The sequence below is a fragment of the Scylla paramamosain genome, chromosome 37, assembly GCF_035594125.1.
Source record: "Scylla paramamosain isolate STU-SP2022 chromosome 37, ASM3559412v1, whole genome shotgun sequence".
NCBI classification, from domain to species: domain Eukaryota; kingdom Metazoa; phylum Arthropoda; class Malacostraca; order Decapoda; family Portunidae; genus Scylla; species Scylla paramamosain.
In genome coordinates this window covers 127,501-147,500 of record NC_087187.1, presented here as the reverse complement: position 1 = coordinate 147,500, position 20,000 = coordinate 127,501, and the positions used below count along the sequence as shown (strand labels likewise).

At 39.6% G+C, this 20,000-nt stretch overlaps 1 protein-coding gene across 1 annotated transcript in view; it reads right to left on the bottom strand.

Annotated features, from left to right (window-relative positions):
- Window positions 1–246: 246 nt before the first annotated feature.
- LOC135091237 (NADP-dependent malic enzyme-like) overlaps window positions 247–20,000 on the bottom strand; it is a 38,948-nt gene continuing 19,194 nt past the window's right edge. The window contains 11 exon segments of the mRNA XM_063988689.1: window positions 247–6,142; window positions 13,391–13,514; window positions 13,951–14,160; window positions 14,950–15,053; window positions 15,523–15,748; window positions 16,334–16,472; window positions 17,059–17,231; window positions 17,481–17,661; window positions 18,463–18,605; window positions 18,607–18,645; window positions 19,027–19,185. Coding sequence (XP_063844759.1) covers window positions 5,997–6,142; window positions 13,391–13,514; window positions 13,951–14,160; window positions 14,950–15,053; window positions 15,523–15,748; window positions 16,334–16,472; window positions 17,059–17,231; window positions 17,481–17,661; window positions 18,463–18,605; window positions 18,607–18,645; window positions 19,027–19,185 — 1,644 coding nt within the window. The 3' untranslated portion in view covers window positions 247–5,996.

Here is a 20,000-nt window from a genome sequence, read left to right as displayed (position 1 = left end):
TTTTCATTATTCCTCCTCATTATACTATTAGTACTTCTACTTATACTACTACTACCACCACAATCATTGCTACTATTGCTGCAACTATTACAATTGCTTTATATCCCCACTACTACTACTACTTCTACTACTACTACATCTACCATTGCAGTAAGAATCACCATAAACACATTCAAACACAAGAAAATCTGTAAAGAAAAACATATAAATAAAGAAATAACTATTAAAAAATCAAATAAAACCACATTTATTAATCATTCCACTTTATTATTCTTCATCATCTACCTTCCATATCTACACAGTACAGTTTTGTTGAATGATACTGTAGAGAAATAAACACACATCTCGTACATATCTTCAACAATCACAGAGGGGTTGATATACTCATGAGGGAGAGAGGAGGGAGAGGAGAGGGTGACAGGGGGGGTAGTAACCATATTATTTTCTCTCAGTCTCCTTTCAAACCTTAATAAAATCAACAATACAAGGCGATGGGGACAGTAATTTCAATATTTTCCCTCTTTCTCTTTGCAATACCTAATAAAATCAATAATAAAAGATGAAAGGGGTAGTAATCATATTTCCCTCCTTTTTCCTCTCAAAACCTTAATAAAATTGATAATACTAGGCAATGAGGACAGTAAATTCAATATTTTCCTTCTTTTTCCCCCTCAAAACCTTAATAACACTGATAATACAAGACCAGGAGGACAGTAGCCATAATTTTCCTCTTTCTCCCCCAAAAATCTCTAGAATCCACAAATAACATCACAAATAATAAAGAAGAAAAACTGCCTTGTCATATATTCATTTCCCACTATCATCATTCTTCTTCTATTCATTTATGATATCCTTCCTTTTCTGTCAATCCTCCATCATTACATTTGCTAGGGTTACTCCTTAAGGTGCTATGATAGGTAGAGTTAGTCCATCTTGACAGCGCTCCTTAAGGGAAAAAGCTCAACAAGTCTACAAACAACAGCTCAGGTCTTGGGGCGCTTAGTATAAAAATTTGGCAAACATACATAGTAGTAGTAGTAGTAGTAGTAGTAGTAGTAGTAGTAGTAGTAGTGGTGGTGGAAAAGATTTGTATTAAGTAGTAGTAATAGTAGTAGTAGTAGTAGTAGTAACAGTATTGAAGGTACTAAAATATGAAGGTGAAGAAAGAGAAGTGTAGCAACAGTAATAGTGGTGGTAGTAGTATTAGCAGGAGTAGTAGTAGTAGCAGTAACACCTTAATACATATACATACATATTACCTTGGAAAAATATAACAACTCATCTCTGTGTGATGCAATAGGAAAATAATCACCACTTTTGTTGCCTCTCCTACTGTGGGCATGAACATGGGGAGCCAGGGAGGGCCAGAGAGAGGTAGGGAGGAGCCAGAAGTGGTGGGACAAGATTAGCTTTCCTCAGACACTTCACAAATTTAATCAGAGTGTGTGAGGTTAGTTTAGTACAGTGAGGGAGCCAGGAGAGGTGTTGGAATAAGGTTAGTTCTCCTCAGACACTTCAGAAGCTTAATCAAAATGCATGAGGTTAGTTTAGTAGAGTGAAAGAGAAAGAAGAGGTGTAGAAGGTTAGCTCTCCTCAGACACTTCACAAACTTAGATTATGTGAAGTTGATTTAGTACAGTGAGGGAGCATGAGAGGTGGTAGAGTAAGGTTAGCTCTCCTCAGACACTTCACAGTTCAGTACACAAGAGTGAGACATCCCTGACAGATAGCAGGTTCTTTATATGTCCTAGCCTCTCTACACAAGGATGCCAAAGGATTTCAAGGAGTACAAGGGTGATGAGGAGTTGTGTGTGCAGTCCTTTACTTCAAAATCCACCTTGGAGTTGAAAGGTTTAAACTCTGAGAGAAAAAAGAAAGCGAAAAATGAAGAAATGGAGACCAGACTCATTATTTCTTTTCCCCCAATTCACTTTGATATACACAAAAAAAAAAAAAGGAACAAAACACAAACATACATGAAATACACAATAAACTACGTACATAATATTCAATAGTACACTTCTATCTATGCATCCCTCCTCTGCATTTCATATTCTGGCTTATTTATTCATCTACCTATTCATGTATTCATTCTAGTGACTTCAAGTACCTTCCTGGCCTGTCACACATATTTACATCTCACAGGCAAGTACAAGATCACATTGGTAGAGGCAAGGGAAGGGTGAGGGGGTGAGGAAGTGAGGGATTGAGGGGGTGAGAGAAGCTGTGCTGTTACTGGGACTGCTGCTGTGATAGTGTGCTCTGAGGGAAGGCTGGCTGGTGCTGCTGTTGTAATGCTGTTATGCTGTAATGTTGCACTGAGGCCTGGTTGTGCTGTGCTAGTGTGGTGGCTGCTGCTGTGTGTGTATGTGTAAGTGTGGACATAAATACTAGGGTGTTTTTGTGGTAGTAGTAGTAGTAGTAGTAGTAGTAGTAGTAGTAGTAGTAGTAATAGCAATAGTAGAAACTGAGTTAGTGCCACAATAACTCATGACACCAGTTACACTATAATAATAATAATAGTAGTATTAGTAATAGTAGTAGTAGTAATATAAGTAAAACAATAGTAATAGTAGTAGTAGTAGCAGCAGCCACACACTTCACAAGACACACCAGACTCAGGACTCATTATGCTGGCAATATTCACAAGGACACACAAAAGAGAGGCAGTAGTGAGGGTGGTGGTGTTGGTGGTGACAACATCTGGCTTCTCCATCAGTCACCCAGATACTGAACATCACTGAGGAGGAGTAATTGAATACTACTTTGTGGGAAGTATACTTGCCACTCCACACTTAAATCTAGATAAGAGTGCACAAAAATAGATTCAATTACAGGTGGGGAAGGAGGGAGCAGGCTGAGGAGTAAGAGTAAGCCGGAGCAAGCCCAGATTACATCATGTCTCATGAGAACGCAACGAGACGTGACGTGAGGCGGACAAACACACATACACATACTTTATCGTACAATCACGTCAAAGCAAAATAAACATCTGGTAAGGCTGTGATATATAGTGAATGGCTGAGAGAGGCCATGTTCACCCTCTGTCTATGAGTAGAAAGTTATGTTGCTTCTCTCTGTAAGGTTGAGTGTCTTCAGTCTCTTTGTGGCCTAAGAGAGGAACAATATGTTGCTTCTTGTATGGGAGATAAATCTTTACTATGTGACTGAAAAAGTAATATTTCTCCTCTTTTTATGGTCAAAGGAGTTCATCTTTTCCTCTATCTATGACTGAAAGAGTTAGAATGCTCTTTTCTATGGTTAAGTTACACTATTCCTCTTTCTCTTTCAATGGCCAAGAGAGATACAATATTTCCCTTTCTATGGTTATTACATTACTCCTCTTTGTATTGTCAAGGGAGCCGAACCATCCCTGTTTCTGTTCCCAAGAGAGTCGGACTACTCCCCTTCCTGTAGTCAAATTACATTCCTCTTTCTATGGTGAAGAGAGACCAACCATTCCTCTCTCTCTCTCTCTTCCTTGCTATGAATGAGTTCTATCACCCATCTTTCTACTGTCAAGGGAGCTGAACCATTCCTCTCTCTATGTACAGACAAGGTGATGGGAGGCAGGCAGCATGAGTGATGGGCAAGGAAAGACCCTTAGACTCTTATCACAAAGCAGTGCAAATTTAAAATCTATCCTGAGAAGTGTATGTGTGTGTGTGTGTGTGTGTGTGTGTGTGTGTGTGTGTGTGTGTGTGTGTGTGCGTGAAGAAAAGTGACATGGATTGATACAAATGATAGCATTATAATGTATATACAAGGCTAATTGGTGCTGATGTAAATGACGTATAGGTGGATTTGTGTATCTGCATCTACCTAATTTCTATTTTATTGTTGGACTGAGTTAAGCTTATGTCCTGTTTTTTCTCTTTCTCTTTCTTTCTCTTTTCTTTTATGTGTGATGGGATGATATGCGTGTGTGTGTTTGTGTTTTATTTTTGTTCAGGAAATATTTGCACACTTTTTTTTTATTGTCTCTAATTCTTTCTCACTCTTTTTTTCTACTGCTAAGAGTGTTAACTTTTTTTTTCTGTGCAGTATATTTATTTAGATTGCCTTATTGTCTCATTTTTATTCTGTATGTCTCTGATTTTACTTTTTCTTCTGCTAAGTGTGTTTAAAACCTCAAATTTTGTAATGCAGTGTGTTTTTGTATTTTCTTCTTTCATATTTTTTTTACATATATTTATTTTCTCTTTTTCCTTCATCCAAGTGTGTTGAATAAACTTGAATGTCCATTCAGTATGTTTTTATGTTCTCATCTTAAGTGGTTTTCTTTTATATACTTATTTGATTCTATATTTATCTTTAACTCTCTCTCTCTCTCTCTCTCTCTCTCTCTCTCCTGCTCTTTACAATATTAAACTAACATTCTTTTTTTTTACACAGTATATTTTTCACATCATATCTTCCTTTGCGTCCTCCATACGCTGAAATGACTATACACAGCCTTAACACATCTCTGAATTCATGTGAATGTAACTTGTATCAGTATAATAAGTTTCAAAATCACCTTTTATTTATTTATTTATTCATTTTTGTCTATATATATTTTTTTTTTTTTTTAAAGTTTCTGAGGTTAGTGTCATGTACAAGTTTCAATAATACTTTCCTTTTTTGGTATTTTTTCTTAATAGTGAGTTAGTGGTATTTACAAGTTAACATATCTTCTTTCACTGTTCCCTAAAGTTTTAAGAGCTGACATTATTTACAAGATTCAATAATATCTTCTTTCACTGTTTTCCAAGTTCAAGGAGTTAACATCCCTTACAAGTTTCAATCATTTACATTTCAATATTTTCTTTTACTGTTTGCTAACTTTCAGAATCTAACATCATTGACAAGTTTCAAAACATTCATCTCTCACTATCTCTTAAGTTTCATGACCTAATATAATTTACAAGGCTCAGTATCCTCCTCTTTCATTGTCTTCTAAGCTTTAAAAAGTTATTGTCACATTAAACTAAGTTTCAATAATGTTTCAACAGTTGGCATCATAAACAAGCAAGTTTCATCACCTTTCCCTTTCCCTGTCTCTCATATTTCATATTTCAGAAGCTAGCACTATGTACAAGATTCAATATTTCCTCCTTGTATTGTTTCCTGAAGCCTAAACCATGCATCAGTTAGTTTCAATAGCACAGCAGTGACACCATACACACAAGCCAAATCTCTTCTCTCTGCTCTACCATAACATTTCCTTATGACAAACTTTAATATTATCCATGCAGTAACACTCTAGCACATGAACATTATAAATAAACCTCTTATTCCTCTTCTGTCATATAACCTGAACATAAATATTTTTCACTGTCTTCCATGCATTAAAAGAAGACAAAGAACTAACAAGGAACTATTTTTTTTCTTTCCTCCTGCTGTGAAATTTGGGTGTTCCAGTGCTGAGTGAAGGTAAAGAATGAATTTTTCTCTCTCCTTCTGTCATGAAATTCCTAAGATGCATAAACTTTTGGGTGTCAAATGTACACAGTGAGGATGAGGAGCCAAAATTTTCTCTTTCCTTCACCTCTGAAATTATGAAAATACTTAAACTTTGGGAACTTTAAATGGAGTGAGTGAAGACAGAAAAGGGGAAAAAAATGTTCCTCCTATGAAAATTCTGAATAATATATAAACTTTAGATGTCTTCAGAATAATTAGTTAAGACACAGAGCAAACATGTCTTTCCTCTGATGTGAAGCTAATGAGTCTTAACAAACATCAGACACCCACCAAGGACTTTAAGATTGTGGTAGTAGTGGTGGTGGTGGTAAGGAGGGCAGGAGAAAGGCTGTCATTGTTGCTATTGTTGTTGCTGTAGTTTTAGTTCTTGTTGTTGTTTCTCCCACTGCAAACACAATTTCTCTCCATATTATACAGCCTTGGGGTCGAAGGTGGTGGTGGTGGTGGTGTTGACACTGGGAGGGAGATTGTTGTTGCTAATGTTGTCATAGTAATTCTTCCTCCCACCACATGCAGTATATCTCCCCACCTTAGGCAGCCTTGGGGTCAAAGGTGGTGAGGTCAGGCCACTTCCAGGTCTTGGGGAGGGCTGAGCAGCTGTCATAGTCACAGTTATATTGCTGGTCCTCAATGAACTTAAACAGGTCCTTGGGCTGAGGGTAGGTGGACGCAATGCCTGCAAGGGAGGATGGCATCAGACCAATCTTTCACCACTAACTAAAGCCACAAGAAATTAAGGCTGTTTCTAGCACTAACTATATAAGATAAAGAATAAATAAGAAATAAAAAATTCTATGTTTTCTAAATCTTGGTTTGTTTTGTGCATCAGTTTTTGGATGTATTCATAATGTGACTGAGGGGTTTGTTAAAGTTTGGGTTTATTGAGAACAGTAATGCAAGACTAAGGCTAAACAAAACATAATGACTGTTATGTTCTCTTAATTAATCTTGGTTCTTTTCGTGCATCAGTTTTTGTCTTATTCATCTACTTGTTTGTGTGACTGAGGGGGTTTTATTATAAGTTTAGGTTTATTAAGAACACCAATGCAAGGCTGGCACTAAACAAACAGTTATAAACATTAAATATTGTTCCTTCAGTCTGAGTTGGGTTGCTGCACTGACTGACTCACACAACAGTATTCATTCATCTCTACACACAAGTTGCTCTAACAGTACACTGATGCAACAACTAACTCTCCATAAAGGCTTTGGAAACTACCATATATTCTTTTAATTTAATGTAATAGCTCATAAACCTCTATTTATTCATGATTTATTTTAACTCTGACTTTATTTATAACTATAGTGATGCAAGAGTAGCTCTCATACAGACTAAAGAAATTATTGTACATTTCCTTTGCTTTAACTTATAGACTCAGCAATATTCACTTATATTTATGACTATAATAATGCAAGACTTCATATTGACTAAAAAAAAAAACTACTGTACATTTCTCTCAACTTCTTATTACTTCATCTTACAGACTCAACAATAATCATATGATCTTTACTCATTTACAACTACAGCGATGCAAGACTAAAACTCAACACTCATATCATATAAAGTCTAATCACTCAGGGACTAGAGAGAAAATAAATTAATATCAAAGGAAAACCACAACCTTTTCAAACAGGGAAGGGAGGTGATGGGATGTTGGGGAGTGTGCACCCAACCTCATAACTCATAACCAACTCTTCAAATCAAAACACCGTCACCAAAATACTGGATGGTGATGGGGAGAGGGAGCAGAGGGTGCAGTGCTCAGAGGGATGGGAGGAGCAGGAAGTAAGGGATAGGAAGGAAAGGAGGGAAGGGCGCCCATTGATAGCATTAAGAGAGGCAAGGAAAACTGTAAGGGTGTAAGGGCTGAGAAGATTTAAAAGATGGTAGGCACTATAAAATATAGTGTTTCTATGGTGATCTGAAAGTCTACCTCTTGTGAACTGTGATGCAAGGTAATGTAGAATTAGAAAATTAATGCATAGATTCTTCCCTGACTATATTTTGACACAGAACAGGAAATTTAATGCATAAATTTTTGGCTGACTGTATTTTTTAAGGGATGTAAGGGAGTTTTAAGTTTTTACGTTGATTTGTGAGGCTCTAAGGAACCTGAGATGAGAAATACCATCACAAAGGAAAATTAATAAATGCCTCTTTGGTTGAATATTTTTTGAAGGATGGATGGAAGTTTAATTATTTTGTGATGATTTGCAAGACTCTTTGAGAACTATACATCAAAGATAATTGATTTTTTGTCTATTACTAATCTTTTTCTTTCAAATCTATCAGCCATTTTATTTTTTTATTTATCTATCAGTTATTTTCTTTTTTAATTCATTAGTTATCTTTTTCTTTTAAATTTATCAGGTATTTTCATTAATCTATCAGTTAACTTCTTTTCTTTCAAATCTATCAGTCATATCCATTACATAATCTATCAGCTTTTTTTTTCTTTTTTTTTTCCAGACTATCAGCCTACCAAAGAACTTAACAATGAGAAAACACACAAAACGCAACAAAAGTGAATGCAAAAGACTTTAGGTACTGAATCTGACGACTACCAACACACACACACACACACACACACACACACACACACACACACACACACATGGCAAGGAGGAATTCAAGAGACACACTACCACCTGAGTCATGAAATTTTCTGTTCTAGCCTGGAGCCTCATCACTATTCCCAGCACAACACAGTGGCTGGCTTGTATAAGAGGCAAGGTGAGGATGTTAGCAACTGCAGTTACTGTGAGAGACAGAATCATTATGAAACTCAAGCTCTTTCTCTCAAAGGTTAAGTCTAGCTGAGAAACACATTGTTCAACCCAAACCTGTCTTCCTTCTACTTAATAACACCTGGGATTCCATTTTTAAGATCTTTATTCTCTCATATGGTCTACTGTTAAATGCAACAAAGGTTATTTCATTTATTTATTTCATTTTTTTAATGTGTGTGTGTGTGTGTTAGGGAAACTGGTCAATTACGTATAAACTGCACAATTCAAACCTGGCTTCCTTTTGCTTACTAAGACTTGGGAATTGCATTTTTTAAGACCTCTGTTCCCTCATATGGAGTTAGTTTTTTTCTTTTTCCTTTTCTTCTTTTTATATGTGTGTGTGTGTGTGTGTGTGTGTGTGTGTGTGTGTGTGTGTGTGTGTGTGTGTGTGTGTGTGTGTGTGTGTGTGTGTGTGTGTGTGTGTGTGTGGGAGACCAGTCAAGAAGGAAAAATATATGAACTGACAGTCTAAATCTGCCTTCCTCTTGCTTACTGACACTAGTCACTGCATTTTTAAACCCTTTGTTCTCTCATATAGTCTACTGTTAAATGATACAAGGATTTAGTTTCCTCCTTCCTTCTGTATGCATTAAGGACACCAGCCAAGGAGAACAACAAGTATTAAAAAGCTCACTCTTAATGATGTTCCACTAAAAATGAATGAGATGATTTAATTTTTGTTTTCATGGTATTTATTATTTATTTTTTGCCACTGGTGGTGTAGAATACTTGTTAACGTATCACTAAAATCATGACAACACACTCCAAAACCACAATAACTTCCACTAGAATTATAATGATGATGATGATGATGATGTGATTTTTATGACAGGAATTATAATGGTGATAACTTCCTTAAGTAGTTTCTCAATCTAACAACAATCTTTCTCTTTCCTCCTCATCCAATATATATTCTGAAACCACCATAAACAAATCTTTCTTCTTCCTCATTTAGTAGTTTTCAATCTAACAACAATCTATATTTCTTCTCCTACATTTAGTATTTTCTTTAACCGGCATAAACCAACCTTTCTTTTTCTTCATTCATTATTTTCTCATACAAGCAAATCATTTTCTTTTTTTCAAACCATCAAGTTTGAAAAAACTTGAAGTTTCTCTCTTAATCCTTAACATCTAGTAGTATTCTGCAATTGCAATTTAATATTTTCTTAAACTAGTATAAATTAATCTTTCTTTTTCCTTCAGTCATTACTTTCTCATACAAACAAATCACATTCTTTTTGCAAACAACCTATCTTCTATTTTTCATCTTTAACAACTACTACTTCAAACCAGCAAGTCTGCAATCACAACAAATCAAAGCATGCAGGGAGGGAGAGGTGCAGCGGCAAATCAGGTTGTTGTATACTAAGCAAGTGTTGGGAGGAGCATCAAAACACAGGATGAAACGCTTCAAATCAAGGCCCGTATTTTGAAACACTTCTGCGCTGCACCTCCACTACTTTCAAAGGCTCACGTTGAGACTACACATGTTTTTAAGGGCGTATTTACAGTTTAAGTGACAGATTAAGAAGATTCCTTCATTATTAACAGAAGAAACAGTCTGGAGAACACAGCTAATCATTTCTGTGGCCTTTGAAAATAGTCATGGTGAGAGAGCAGAGTGTCTGCGAGCATGGGGCCAGGACAGACAAGTAAAGTGGTGCACACATCCGTACAAATGTGTGTGGCACGCTTCATGCAAGTGGCTGCTGCAGGCGTCAAGAACAGAGCTTACTGTCATGCGGCCTAAAGCTTGGGCCAGGAGTAGACTGTGGGGAGGGCAGCACCATAGTGATAGTCATACTGCTGAGCTTGTATGAACTCAGCAATGTTCTTGGGTTGGGGGTAAACAGAAGCTATGCCTGCAAGTGTGGGGGGTGAGGGTAGTATGGAGTTAGTTCCTGGATTGGTTTTCTTCCTTCCTCCATTCCTTCCACCTCTGCTGTCTGCCCAGCCACACCACACACCACACAACACACCCACTTGTGCTCTAGTCTGGCCAAGCTAAAACACTAAGATTTCCTATACTTGCTTCCTCTACTTCTTCAGTCAGACTAAGATTTATACACTCACTCATGCCCTCTCTTTGATACACTAAGATAATGCACTAAGATTTCCTTACCTGGCTATACTATTAATAGTCTGGCTAAGCTAATGCACTAAAATTTCCTATGCTTGCTTCCTCTACTTCCTTCAGTCAAAGTAAGATTTGTTTAGATATGAGGAAATCACAATTCATCTATTCTGGCTCTCACAAATATGAAATACTGGATCATTCTCAGCAAAATCTCTACACTTTTCTACAAGCATGTGTTATCTGTGCTGGTTGCTACATATACCTTTTGTCTAATCAGTAATCACCACCTGTTGACCTGCAGCACACCTGTTATTAGTGAGAGCAGGACATGACCACTATTGGCACCTGGTCACTGATTAACACAATGACACACACACAGGCTTTCATTTATCCTCTGCTTTTGATAACTGACTAACATGATGACACTCAGCCTTTTATTTATTCATTTATTCATCTTCATGCTGATTACACTAGCTCATTCACTTTACTTCTATTCCTCTCTAAATTGGAAGCTATATTCCCTTTCTCTCTCTCTCTTTTAATGAGTCTATATCAAGCTTCCTACAGGTAAAGATATGTCCTAATATTTCCCTTTATATTAATACAAGCTATATTCTCTCTCTCTCTCTCTCTCTCTCTCTCTCTCTCTCTCTCTCTCTCTCTCTCTCTCTCTCTCTCTCTCTCTCTCAATGACTGTATCAAATTCATTCTTTCTACAGTTAATGCAATATCTTTCTAGTACACACACACACACACACACACACACACACTTTCTCTCTCTCTCTCTCTCTCTCTCTCTCTCTCTCTCTCTCTCTCTCTCTCTCTCTCTCTCTCTCTCTCTCTCTCTCTCTCTCTCTCTCTCTCTCTCTCTCTCTCTCTCTCTCTCTCCAAATCTTCCTTGAGTCTCTGTGTTGGCGACGGCTTATGGCTTGTCAGGGGTGTGGCGGAGGTGATGTGTACAGCACAAGACACTCTATATAGCACTCTGAAGCACAGCCAGACAGGGTTCCTAAATCCACCTCCTGCTGCCCAATTAGTTTAATGCATGTTGTGATAATGCTTCACGTTTTTCATTTATTTATTTATTTTCTTTCTAATCTGTCATTCAAAAAAATCATATCCAAATTGTTGTGGGAATTTTTTAAGCTGTTTTTTTTTCTAATGATTCACTGATTTTTTGTTTTTGTTTTGTTTTTCATTCCAAATATCATACATGCAAAACCAAATTGCTGTTTTTTTTTTAATGGCATTTGAAAAAATCAAAATTGTGTGCTTGAAAATAATTAATATAGTGTGAGTAAGTGCAAATACTGGAATAAATCATACATATATACACAGTTTGGCCACACACACCACAGCCAAGTTAGAGAGAATGCACTGTATTTCCTGCATGTATTTCCAAAAATCATACACACAAACATGATTTAATATAGTGTGTGTGAATACTGGAATAAATCATACATATATACACAGCTTGGCCACACACACCACAGCCAAGTTAGAGAGAATGCACTGTATTTCCTGCATGTCATACAAAATGCAACTGAAAAGATTGTGAAGGGAAAGAACTCCCTCCTCTGTTGCCAGCCTCCATTAACTTCAGTCTGGTATATAAATGACACAGACAGTCCCAATTCTTCAACTTCAGTCTGGTATATAAATGACACAGACAGTCCCAATTCTTCAACTTCAGTCTGGTATATAAATGACACAAACAGTCCCAATTCTTCCACTGAGACACGGAACCATATCTTGTCTTGGCAACCACCATTAACAACTTCAACCTGATATATAAAGGCAGCCACAAATACAGTCCTAATATCACAGACTCCTCAAGATTTCGTGATTAATCTCTCCTTCAGATGCACAGGTGGTTATAAATAATCTTAATATCATAGACTCTTCAAGATTTCAATAACTAATCTCTCCTTCAGACACACAGATGGACACAGACTCTTCACAAAGATTTTAAAGACTAATCTCTCCTTCAGACTCATAACAAACAACATGCACTCGACTGGTGGCTATAAGGGAGGTGCGCTGAAATAAAAAACTTAAAACTGGGATGAAGAAAACAAACACAGACTTAGGAATAATTGTGCAAGTTGACTCACAGCAAAACATTATACCACCAAGGCTGTATTTTGAAAAGCTTCCTTTCTCCATCCAGACTATTTCACACAGGCCACAGGGATGAGCAGGCAGGTTCTTAAGGGTGTTTTTATCTATTACTGATGTATTTTGATATGCTTTCTATGCTTTCTTCTCCTATCATAACTCTTCTCAAAGGCCACAAGGATAAGCAGGGAGGTTCTCAAGGGTGTTTTTATTTACTAATGATGCTGAATTCTTGTTAACCCTTGTACTTTTAGTCTGTCCCTTATTAATCACTATTTAAAGCACTGTCACGTTTACACAGACACGCAAAGTAAGAGAATGGAAGGCTAATGCTGTCTTTTCCTAAGCTACTGAGGTGACATTTGAGAAATTAATATAGAAATCAATCTAAAATAAGTCTAAGTTGAGGGTGATTGAGTAAAAAGTTGCTCAGCAGTGACAGGGTTAAACTACCACTCAAATGATCAATACACCCTTCAAACCATTAATATCACCCTAAAATCATCAAAACACCCTTGGAATCCTAAATATCTAACTCAGATCAGAAAGAAAAAAAAATTGAAAACCCTGAATATCTAAAACACCTTCAAATGCTGAATTACCCTAAAAAATCATGAAAACACCCTTGGAGCCCTGAATATCTAACTCAAATCAGGGAAAAAACACCCTTGAAAACTCTGAGTATCTATCTCCCACTGTGGCTTTGATTATGGAAAACAGTCAAGATGAAAAGCCAAAAAACGTTTGCAACTACGAACCCTTGGCATGTGTGAATAAATAAAACTATGCAGAAAAGTGAGCATTGCATCTTACAGCTACACAAATACTAGAGGTGTGTGTGTGTGTGTGTGTGTGTGTGTGTGTGTGTGTGTGTGTGTGTGTGTGTGTGTGTGTGTGTGTGTGTGTGTGTGTGTGTGTGTGTGTGTGTGGCCTTACCTGTCTTGTAAGCATGTTCGGCAATGTACACGGCAATCTTGAGGGAGCAGTTTCTGATGTCTGAGAGAGGAGGGTACAGGCGGCCATGACTCAGGTTCTCCTCTGTCACCATATCTGCCAACGCCTGGGGAATGGGGAAAAGGAATGGGTTATGGGGCTGTTGAATGCAAGAGTAATTTTGACATTTAAGAAAGGGGAAATTCTGGTTGATAATTTTCCTTCTTGTATGGTGAATGAATGGGTTATGGGGCTGTCATGAGTAGGAATGATTTTGAGGGGTAAGAAGGGGACAATTTCATCTGAGTTGTGTTCATACTGAGAAATGCCTTGCTCTCTCACCACAACTGTTTTCAAAGGCCACAGAGATGATTATTCACCAACTCAACAAGACATAAAAAAAGAAATAAAAAGAGAGAAAATAAATAAAAAATAAGATAAAAAAAAAATTAACAAATAAATAAGTAAATAAAAACAAAGAAAACAAAAATATATATAAACAAACCAAAACCTAGCACAACAAACCCGACCCACTCTGACAAGAACCATCATAACAGTCATACCTTGGCGGCCATGAGGAAGATACTGTCCTCAATGTGGTGAATGCCTGTGCAGATGACTCCCAGTGCCACCCCGGGGAAGATGTATGCGTTGTTGCCCTGGCCAGGGTAGAAGGTCTGGCCATTGAGGGTGACAGGACTGAAGGGGGAGCCTGAAGCGAACACAGCGCGGCCCTCGGTGTACTTGTAGCAGTCCTCGGCAGTGCACTCAGCCTGGGGAGATTAATAAACTGATTTTTTTCTTTTTTAGCACTTCTCAGGCCTGGCAGGAGAGAGAGAGAGAGAGAGAGAGAGAGAGAGAGAGAGAGAGAGAGAGAGAGAGAGAGAGAGAGAGAGAGAGAGAGAGAGAGAGAGAGAGAGAGAGAGAGAGAGAGAGAGAGAGAGAGAGTGGGGAGGAAGTAAAGTGATGAAAGAAAGAAATAATGAGGATGAAAAAGTATTTTGATGGTTGATGGAGGAGGAGAAGGAGGAGGAGGAGGAGGAGGAGGAGGAGGAGGAGGAGGAGGAGGAGGAGGAGGAGGAGGAGGAGGAGGAGGAGGTAAGGTAGTGATGAAGGGAGGCAGGATAAAAAGGAGGAAGAAGTTATTTGAGTGCTTAGTGGAGGAGGACGAGGAGGAGGAGGAGGAATTACTGGTTGATTTCTCTTATTTTTAAGCACAAGAAGACTTAGGGAAAAAGGAATGATAAAGATCTTGTCTAACCTAATCTAATCTAACCTAACTTAACCTAACCTACTTAACCTAACTGACTGATCTCTTTTTATGCACAAGGGAAGAACACTTAATGAGAAAAAGGAACAATAAAGATCACACCTCATCTAATATAACCTAACCTAACTTAACCTAATCTAACCTAACTAATCTAACTGAATGATCTCTTTTTATGCACAAGGAAAGAAGACTTAATGGGAAAAAGAAAATAATAAAGACATAACCTAACCTAACTCAAGACAAAACACTGCATTCCTTAGTTTAAGACACACACACACACACCATAACTAACCTTGCTAGTTGGGTTACTGAGGGCAAAGATGACTGGCCTTTCATTGATAGCAGCCATGTCTTTGAGAAGCTGAGGTGTAAAAACTCCACCAATGGCTGCAGCACCTGTGTAGAGAGAACCCTGGTTATGTAGCTGTTGTAGCTACATAACTGTTGTAGCACCCTACAACAACCCTGGCGTGCTGTTGTAGGGTGCTGGGGATGTTATAAGTTGCTACAGTGGTGTTATATAGTGCTAGAGAAGAAAGACAAGGTGAAAATAGTTGAAAGTAAAATGAGAGGCAGAAGATAGAGACTTGATTGCAATGTATACAGTAATGAATGGGCTTAAGAAACTGGCCAAAAATGACCTTATTGTGAGGGACGCAATCAATACACAAGGCTGTAGAAACAAGGTAAGGAAGAGTACTCAGAGAAAAACATAAGAAAATAAGGAGTGACAGAGGTGACATCAAGGAAAATATTGACAGACACACTCTCTCACACACACACACACACACACACACACACACACACACACACACACACACACACACACACACACACACACACACACACACACACACACACTTACCAATAACAGCAGTGGGTTTCAGTTCCCTCACAATATCTTCCAGTCCATCCATTGGTTCATGAGGGTGAGCAAAGGACTGCTTGTGCCCAGTGATGCCTCCCTTGGGCCGGTCCTTCACAATGAGGCCACGTGAGTCCACCAGCCAGATCTTGGACCGCGCCTCCTCCTCCCCCAGACCCTCCTCCTGCATGGCCATCACTATGAGGTTGGCAATACCCAGAGATGCCTGTAGAAGGAGGAATGAGGGAGAGTGTTGAGTTAATGCTTGTTTTTCATGTTTTTTATAAGTTAGGGATTCAAGTTAAGAGTATGAAATAGTGTAGAAGGAGGAAATGTTAGGAGGTTGTAAAAGGATGTAAAAATTGTGAAAATGATGCCTATAGAAAGAGGAATGAGGATGAAAAGAAAGAGTGAGGTTGAGTGTTGAGTTAGTGATTGTTTTTCATGTTTTTTTTTAAAGGTAAGGAGTTAAATAAAGGATAAAAAAGTGTAAAGAAGAAGAGGAAGAACAAGAAGAACAAGATGGAGAAAAAAAGGTTTGCATATTATTCCACTCCTAAAAAAGAAATCATAGAACTAAACAAAACAGGATACAACAGACTTAACCATCCTATAGAAATAACACACACACACACACACACACACACACACACACACACACACACACACACACACACACACACAAACTCATCCTCCCATCTACCCACTCCCCTACACACACACAAGTACCCACCCTTCTATCTACCCTCCCACACTCCCACCCACATCACGCACCAACCTACCTGTCCCACCCAAATTCACCCCCACCCACCTCTCCAGCGCCTTGGAAGAGGAACTTGTGGTCAGCCAGCTTGTGTTTGGTGATGCGCAGAGAGGCAAGGATGCCAGCCACTGCCACTGAAGCTGTGCCCTGGATGTCGTCATTAAAGGTACAGTACTTCCCACGGTACCTGGCCAGGGGAGAAGGTACTGGGGTGAAGTACAGACAAGGTGCTAGGGTGTGTCTGGTGATGGGAGGGCTGGTTAAGTATGGGGAGGGAAAGGAAGGTAGGGTGTGTCTAGTGATGAGAGGGCTGGTTAAGTATGGGGAGGGAAAGGAAGGTAGGGTGTGTTTAGTGGTAGGACAGGTTAAGCATGGGGAGGGAAAGGAAGGTAGGGTGTGTGTCTAGTGATGGGAGGGCAGGTTGAATATGGGGAAGGAAAGGAAGATAGTAGGGTGTGTCTAGTGATGGGAGGTCAAGGTTATGTGTATGCATGATGGGAGGACAAGATAAGTGTGTGTCTAGTGATGGTGCAACAAGGTTAAGTGTATGCATGATGGGAGGATAAGGCAAGTGTGTGTATCTAGTGATGGGAAGACAAGGTTAAGTGTATGCATGATTGAAAGATAAGGCATGTGTGTATCTAGTGATGAGAAGAGAAGGTTAACTATGGGTGGGGAAAATTAAGTGTATTTTTAATGAATAAAGATGTGTTTTTGATGTTTGATGAGCTTTACACACACACACACACACACACACACACACACACACTCACTTCTCCAGGAATCGGAAGGCGTTGTGGTTCCCGAAGTCCTCAAACTGAATGAGAGTGTTCTGGCCATAGCGTTGCACCACCGCCTGCATGAACTCATCAATGAAGCTGTCATACGCCTCGCCTGTCACCCGCTCATGCCGGTTGCCAATGTAGAATTCATCCTCCAGCAATTCCTGTGTTTGGGTGACAGTAATGTGAAAATGGAAGATAATTAGTTTTTATCTCATATCAAATTCGATTAGTTTAGCTTACATCTCCTCTCTCTCTCTCTCTCTCTCTCCTCTCCTCTCTCTCTCTCTCTCTCTCTCTCTCTCTCTCACACCAAAACACACACACACACACACACACACACACACCTGTCTGATTAACAAAAGAATCACACACTCTCTCTCTCTCTCTCTCTTGGCACTCTCGGCACTGACCTTCCTGTTAGTGCCGACATCGAGGACAATGGGCAGGCACTGGTGAGGTTTGATGCCGGCCAGAGCAGTGTAGAGGGACAACTTGCCCACAGGAATACCCATGCCTTGCACTCCAAGATCACCCAGACCAAGGATTCTCTCTCCGTCCGTCACCACAATAGCCCTCACATCACTCTCAGGCCTGGTAGAGGAAGGGGGAGAGGGAGAAGGGAGAGGTGGGGGTGGAGGTGAAGGAGAAGGAGGAGGAAGCAAGGTGGTGAAAGCAATAAATAATGAGGATGAAAGGGGGTTTGGGTAGTTAGTGGAGGAAGAAGAGGAGAAATGGAGAAGGAGGAGGAGGAGGAGGAGGAAGTAAGGTGGTGATGAAAGGAGACAGGATAAAAAGGAAGAAGTTATTTGAGCAGTTAGTGGTAGAGGAGGATGAAGAGGAGGAGGAAGAGGAGAAGGAGGTAAGAAAGTGGTGCACAGAGAGAGAAGGGATAAAGAAGAGGAAGAAGGGTGGTTTGTGCAGGAGGAAGAGAGGAAAGAGAGGAGGAAGAAGAGGGAGAGAAAAATATTTAGTTTCACCTCATCTATTTATCTTATTATTAGTCAGGTTATGGATCACAAAGTTTTATAATTGATGCCCTACATATTACAGCCAGGTGAATATGACTTGATAGGCACACACGCACACACACACATTATGAGATTACTTCCCTGCCGTAAACAACAACTAGGTAAATACCCACACGTCACTTACTCAAGCTCTGAAAACCACAATTAGATAAACATGACAAACTAAAACACACACACACACACACACACAAAACACTTTCCTGGCCTCCTGACTTGACCTTCACCAGCTCCTCATGGAACCTAACAAGCTAAAACACATACATACATGCATACAAATACATACAAATACACACAAAAACAACACTTCCTGACCTCCTGACCTGATCATCCTTCTTTCACCTGACCTGACCTGACCTTCACTCACCAGTTCCTCATCACCTCGTACACATGCCCCTTGTCATGGATCGAGATGAACAGACCACGGGGACGTCGAAAGATGAGGCCAAACTTCTGACAGGCAAGACCCACAGTGGGAGTGTACACAATGGGCATGTACTCTTCCACATTCCTCACTCAGCAGACGGTAGAACAGCCGCTCATTACGGTCCTGGATGAGGGAAGGGAGTTGTTTGGTTGTTAAATAGTGGTTTTTTTTTTTAGGGGGTTTATTTATTTATTTTTCTATTGTTTTTTTTCAAGTTATGTTTTTTTTGTCTTGTTTCTGAGTTGGTTGTGTTTTTTTTCCTTTACTGAATTACATAAGGGTGTTTTTTCAGTTTTTTTTTAAGAATTGGGTGTTTTTGTTTTATTTTGGAGTTAATTGTGTTCTTTTCCTTTCTGGAGTTACCTGAGTGTTTTTCTTTCACTTTCTCTCTCTCTCTCTCTCTCTCTCTCTCTCTCTCTCTCTCTCTCTCTCACACACACCACCACACACACACACACACACACACACACACACACACACACACACACACACACATGCACACACCTGCAGACCAGCCAGGTAGATGAATTTATTGAGTGGTTCCTGGTAGCGTTCCACATTCTTGCGGCACAGATCCACTTGTTCCTCCTGTGTCTTAAATCGGGGCGGGATGAGGCCATGGAGACCCAACACCTGCCGCTCCTCCAGGGTGAAGGCCATGCCCTGCAGGAGACCACAGAAGAGGTCAGGGGGTGAAGGAGGCAGGGAAGTGAATGGAAGTGATCTGCCTAGGGAAGGAGGAAGAGAGGTGAGGAAGGGAGGCAGGAATGAAGAAGGGAGGTGAGGTGGCTAGGGAGAGATGGAACCACAGAAGTGAAGGAAGGAAGGAAGGAAGGAAGGAAGGAAGGAAGGAAGGAAGGAACAAACGAGCGAAGAAAGGAAGGAAGGATAGAAGTGAGGTGGCTGGGAAGAGAGGGAGGCAGGGAGATGAAGGAAGAAGGAAGGAAAGAAGGCCAGAAGTGAGGTGGCTGGGAAGAGAGGGAGGCAGGGAGATGAAGGAAGGAAGGAAGGATGGAGAAAGGTCTGAAGATGGATAAAGAATAGGATCATGAGAGATGGGTGGGGAAAAGGGTTATAAAAGATGGTTGGGAGGGAGAGAGAGAGAGAGAGGTGGAGGTGAAGGGAGGCTGTGAGAGATGGGTACTGATTAGCGATATAAAATGGGTGTTGATTTATAAAAGAATGGACATTTTATTTGTATTTATTTATTTATCTTTGCCTTGGATGATGATAATAATAATAATAATAAAATAAGAAATAATAGGAGAGAGAGAGAGAGAGAGAGAGAGAGAGAGAGAGAGAGAGAGAGAGAGAGAGAGAGAGAGAGAGAGAGAGAGAGAGAGAGAGAGAGGTCATCAGACACAGACAAGTTAGAGGAGTATGCGTCATGTCAGATTTTGTATGGCCTCCTTCAGTTGCCTCTCTCCCACTGACAAATCACTCCCACACACTCCCACACCCACTGCAAGACGTGGGGG